This window comes from Bufo gargarizans, chromosome 2 (genome assembly GCF_014858855.1).
Source record: "Bufo gargarizans isolate SCDJY-AF-19 chromosome 2, ASM1485885v1, whole genome shotgun sequence".
NCBI lineage: Eukaryota > Metazoa > Chordata > Amphibia > Anura > Bufonidae > Bufo > Bufo gargarizans.
The window spans coordinates 425,074,964-425,079,717 of record NC_058081.1 but is presented as its reverse complement, the minus strand read 5'-3'; the positions used below and the strand labels follow the sequence as shown (position 1 = coordinate 425,079,717).

The 4,754-nt window shown below is 45.7% G+C and overlaps 1 protein-coding gene across 1 annotated transcript; it reads right to left on the bottom strand.

Moving 5' to 3' along the window:
- Positions 1 to 2,112: 2,112 nt before the first annotated feature.
- Positions 2,113 to 3,735, bottom strand: LOC122925970 (tigger transposable element-derived protein 1-like). Its single transcript, XM_044277363.1, has one exon. The coding sequence runs from the start codon at positions 3,733 to 3,735 to the stop codon at positions 2,113 to 2,115; it is 1,623 nt and encodes a 540-aa protein (XP_044133298.1).
- Positions 3,736 to 4,754: the final 1,019 nt, after the last annotated feature.

The following is a 4,754-nucleotide window of genomic DNA, read 5'->3' as shown; positions in this document are numbered from 1 at the left end:
TGCTTTTCATGAGTATCCCGAATCATTGGAGACGGCCATGTCTTTAGCGGTGCAGCTTGATAGACGTCTAAGGGAAAGGTATAAGATTCCTCTCAAGTGGGGGGTCCCGTATGTAAGTGGATCCGTCCCATCTAGTCCCCGAGGTGATATGACTTTTGAATCTGGGGCAGGAGAGGAGCCTATGCAGTTGGGCCAGGTTTCCTTTCGATCAGATGATAGGAACTTTAGGAAGCTGAATAAGCTATGTTACTACTGTGGTAAAAAAGGTAATTTTGTTTCTGCGTGTCCTTTTGTTAAACCTCAAAATGGTAATGAAAAACTACGGAAAGAGAAAGAAAAATACCTCCCTGACTTTTGGTAGTGTGAATGGTGAGTCTGAGCAAGCTAATATGCCTTCTCCCTGCAATACCCGTTTTCCTGGGCCACCAGCTGATGAGCTGTATATTCGCCCTCCGTCAGAGAGTGTGAGTGTCCCATGGATTTATTCACTTACAGCCAGGAAAGAAGCAGGCACCTTCTCCTTCACACTGCCTTGCAGAGCTCACCCCTGCAGTATGGCTCCCACGTCTGGTCCGCCAGCCGGGACTAATCCACCTGCCACCTCCTAAGGGGAGATCACTTAAGATGCCCCAGGCAAGGTTCTGCACATCTGCCACCTCCTTAGGGGAGATCTGTAAAGATGCCCCTGTCCAGGTCCAGCAGATATTTACCGTAGTCCCCGTGGGCTGCTCCATCTGCTCCCTCCTAAGGCGAGATCTGTAAAGATGCCCCAGTCCAGGTCCAGCAGAAATCAACTGTAGCACCCCCCCAATCCCCACTGCCACGGGAAATCTCTTGCTCTGCTGAACCAGCAACTGTGAAGGTGCCTAACACAAACCACACAGACAAAACACAACCACAGAAGAGCGAACTCAAACTTTCCAGACTCTAGGAACTCAAGATTTTACATCAACCGAAGATGCTACTACATACGTAACCTGAATACCAGAACAGAGAACCACAGCACAGTGGAGCAGCAAGAGGCAGATGAGGTAAACAAATTTTCTCACCTGGTCTGTGAGGCTGCAGTCCTCGTCTTCAAGCCTGGTCCACCGTGCCCTGGGAACTCCAAACTTCGGCTAGCGACGTTTTCGTCTCCTGAGTCCTACGTTGGGCGCCAACTGTGGAAGATACCCTCAATGGGGGCTGATTACGTTTGCTCTAATGCTCCAAATGAATAGTAATCCAAGAGTTTTATGTGCATGGAAGTGCATGGAAGAAAATAACTGTGACACACACACTGGGGTCCAGCAGTTTATAAAGTCATCAGAGGGGCATTCCCCCTGAGGCATGTGGCATTGGCTAAAATATGAAAAGGGATAACACAGGCACTATCTTGTAATGGAGTCTTCTCTAACAGCAGAAAAGCATATATGACGTAGTAAGGAGGCGTGTTCTCTTCGGTAGGATAGCACAGGATGTGCTCTGGAGAAGATAAGGTGTTGTCTGTGTAGCTGAATCAAAGAATGGAGTCCACATGTCTATCAGTACCTTCCTGCATTCTGGCCTGACGGAAAAATCAGTAATAATAAATGTATAAAGACATTTGAGAAAAAATACAAGCATGACTACAAAAACCTAACCTCTCTAAAAAAGAAAGTAAGACTCTCCAGGACTTGAGAGTATGAATCTGATTATAAAACCGTTTGACAAAGGGGGAAGGGGGGGCGTGGTGCTTTTGGATAAATAAGATTACTATAAATGAATGTATATACAACTGGGGGATCAAGAAACATACAAAAACTTGATCCCAAGGCCAATTTTAAGGGAGAACTCTCCTCCAACCTGGAGGAAGCTCATAACAATCATATACAGTGATACCTCGGTTCACAAACTTAATTCGTGAACTGACTCTGGTCGCGAACCGAATTGGTCGCGAACCGAGGCACATTTTCCCATAGGGTTCAATGTAAATCCGGTTAATCCGTGCTGACCTTTTTTGGGGGGTTTTTGAAGCACAAAAATATGAAACAAATTACAATACACATTAGTACAGTATAGTAATGTATAAAGAGAGGACACTAACCTTGCTTGAGATGACTTCTGGCATGGAGGAAGGCAGGTGGGAGGCAGTTATTGTTTGGAGGGAGAGTCCCCCTCCATAAGGACATCAGGGGGATCTCCTTCAGGGGTTTCCTCTCTCCTTTGTCTCCTAGCTGCAGGCTCAGTTTGTCTGAAAAATCTGTCCAATGTCACTTGTCTCTTCCTGCGCTGCATAACCCTCCGGAAAAGAGAGACCACATTATCATTCATGAGATTTAGCACTCTGTTCACGACAGTTATGTTGGGGTGGTGCTTTTCAAAAAAATCATGGCACTCATTCCATTTTTGCATAATGGATTTTATGGCATCACTGCTAACCTCCTCCCTTTCTTCTTCTTCCTCAGTGGAATGCTCTTCAAGAAGTGCCTTCTGCTGCTCACCGTGGAGTTCAAAAAGTTCTTCCGTGGTCAGCTCCTCCCTATGTTCCTCAACAAGCTCTTCCACATCAGCACCATAAACGTCCAGACCCATACTCTTGCCCATGGACACAATTTCCTCCACTACCTCTGCATCAGACCCTTCAAAGTCATGTTCACATTCAGCGACACATTCTGGCCACAGTTTCCTCCAGGCTGAATTTAGGGTTCGGGGAGTGACCTCTTCCCAGGCTTTGTCAATGAGGTTAATGCAGTGGACAACATTGAAATGTTTCTTCCAGAATTCTTTCAAAGTCAAGGACGTCTCTTTAATGACATTAAAACACCTAGTGAAGAGCGCCTTTGTGTACAGCTTCTTGAAGTTGCAGATGACTTGCTGGTCCATGGGCTGCAGAAGTGGTGTTGTGTTGGGGGGGAGGAACTTTACCTTGATGAAGTCATACTCAGCATCCATATCATCCACCAAGGCTGGAGGGTGTGCCGGGGCATTGTCCATCAGAAGAAGGCACCTTTCAGGCAGCTGGTTATCAGAAAGATATTTTCTGACGGTGGGTGCAAACACCTTGTGCAGCCATTCCATAAACAATTGCCTTGTGACCCAAGCTTTGGCATTGGCTCTCCACATGATGGGCAGTCTGGCCTTGTTCACATTTTGTTCCCTAAATGCACGAGGGGTCTGAGAATGGTACACCAGTAGTGGTTTAATTTTTAGATCGGCGCTTGCGTTGGCACACAGCAAAAGGGTCAATCTGTCCTTCATGGGCTTGTGCCCTGGTAGTGCCTTTTCCTCCTGCATGATATAGGTTCTGTTCGGCATTTTTTTCCAGAAGAGCCCTGTTTCATCACAGTTGAACACTTGTTGAGGGACGTATCCTTCTGTCTTCATGAATTCTGCAAAGTCTAACTTGTAGGCTTCCGCTGCGGCCTTGTCAGAACTGGAAGCCTCACCATGTCTAATCACACTGTGGATGCCACTTCTCCTGCGGAATTTTTCAAACCACCCCCTACTGGCTTTAAATTCGTCACTTGCTGCACTTGTAGAGGGGCTTCTTCGCAGTAAATCACTGTGCAATTTCCTGGCTTTCTCACAGATCATAGCTTCACTAACGCTATCACCTGCCAGCTGTTTCTCATTCAACCACACCAACAAAAGTTTTTCCACCTCTTCAAGAACTTGCGTCCTCTGCTTGGTTAACATTGTTACTCCTTTTGCAACATCAGCTCCTTTGATGGCGGCTTTGTTTTTCTGAATAGTCGAGATTGTTGACTTTGCCATCTTGTACTCCGAGGCCAGATCAGTCACACGAATACCACGGTCATGCTTTTCTATAATTTCCTTCTTCAGCTCAATGGTTATTTTCTTCACAACCTTGCTGTCACCTTTACTACTGCTCTACACTTTCTTTTTGCCACCATGCTTGTGCTGCACATTCTTGTCACCTGCATTTCCACTTTGCACATTGTCACCTGCATTTCCACTTTGCACATTGTCACCTGCATTTCCACTTTGCACATTGTCACCTGCATTTCCACTTTGCACATTGTCACCTGCATTTCCACTTTGCACATTGTCACCTGCATTTCCACTTTGCACATTGTCACCTGCATTTCCACTTTGCACATTGTCACCTGCATTTCCACTTTGCACATTGTCACCTGCATTTCCACTTTGCACATTGTCACCTGCATTTCCACTTTGCACATTGTCACCTGCATTTCCACTTTGCACATTGTCACCTGCATTTCCACTTTGCACATTGTCACTTGCATTTCCACTTTGCACATTGTCACCTGCATTTCTGTTCTTGTCACCTACATTGCTGCTCTGCACTTTCTTTTTTCCACTATGCTTCTTGGGAGCCATATTGGGTGTCCAGTGAACTGTACAGTACTGTATGTGCTAAAAAGCACACCAAAAAGCACTTAAAATGTTTGCAGAGTACTCACAGTACTTTTTTCTGTGTCACTTCTTCTCTCCACGGTCTTCCTACAGGAAGTCACGACCATGTGACAGCCTGGAAATAGCATTAAAATGGCCGCGGCTCCTGTTCGTGAACCGAGGCGGAGTTCGTGAACCGGAGCATATTTTTATGAACTTTTCTGTTCGTGAACCGAGTTGTTCGTGAACAGAAGCGTTCGTGAACCGAGGTATCACTGTATTGGACAAAAAAAAAGAGTTGGAATATATGAACATTTCTTTTCCCAAAATTCCAGCAATATATTATCTCCCAAAGATACACAAGAGCACCCCATCCCCCCAAGTTGACCTATAGTTTCAAGAATTGGTTCCATCAA

Bases quoted from the DNA above. Each gene is read 5' to 3' on its own strand.
- LOC122925970 (XM_044277363.1), bottom strand. From the start codon at position 3,735: ATGGCAAAGTCAACAATCTCGACTATTCAGAAAAACAAAGCCGCCATC.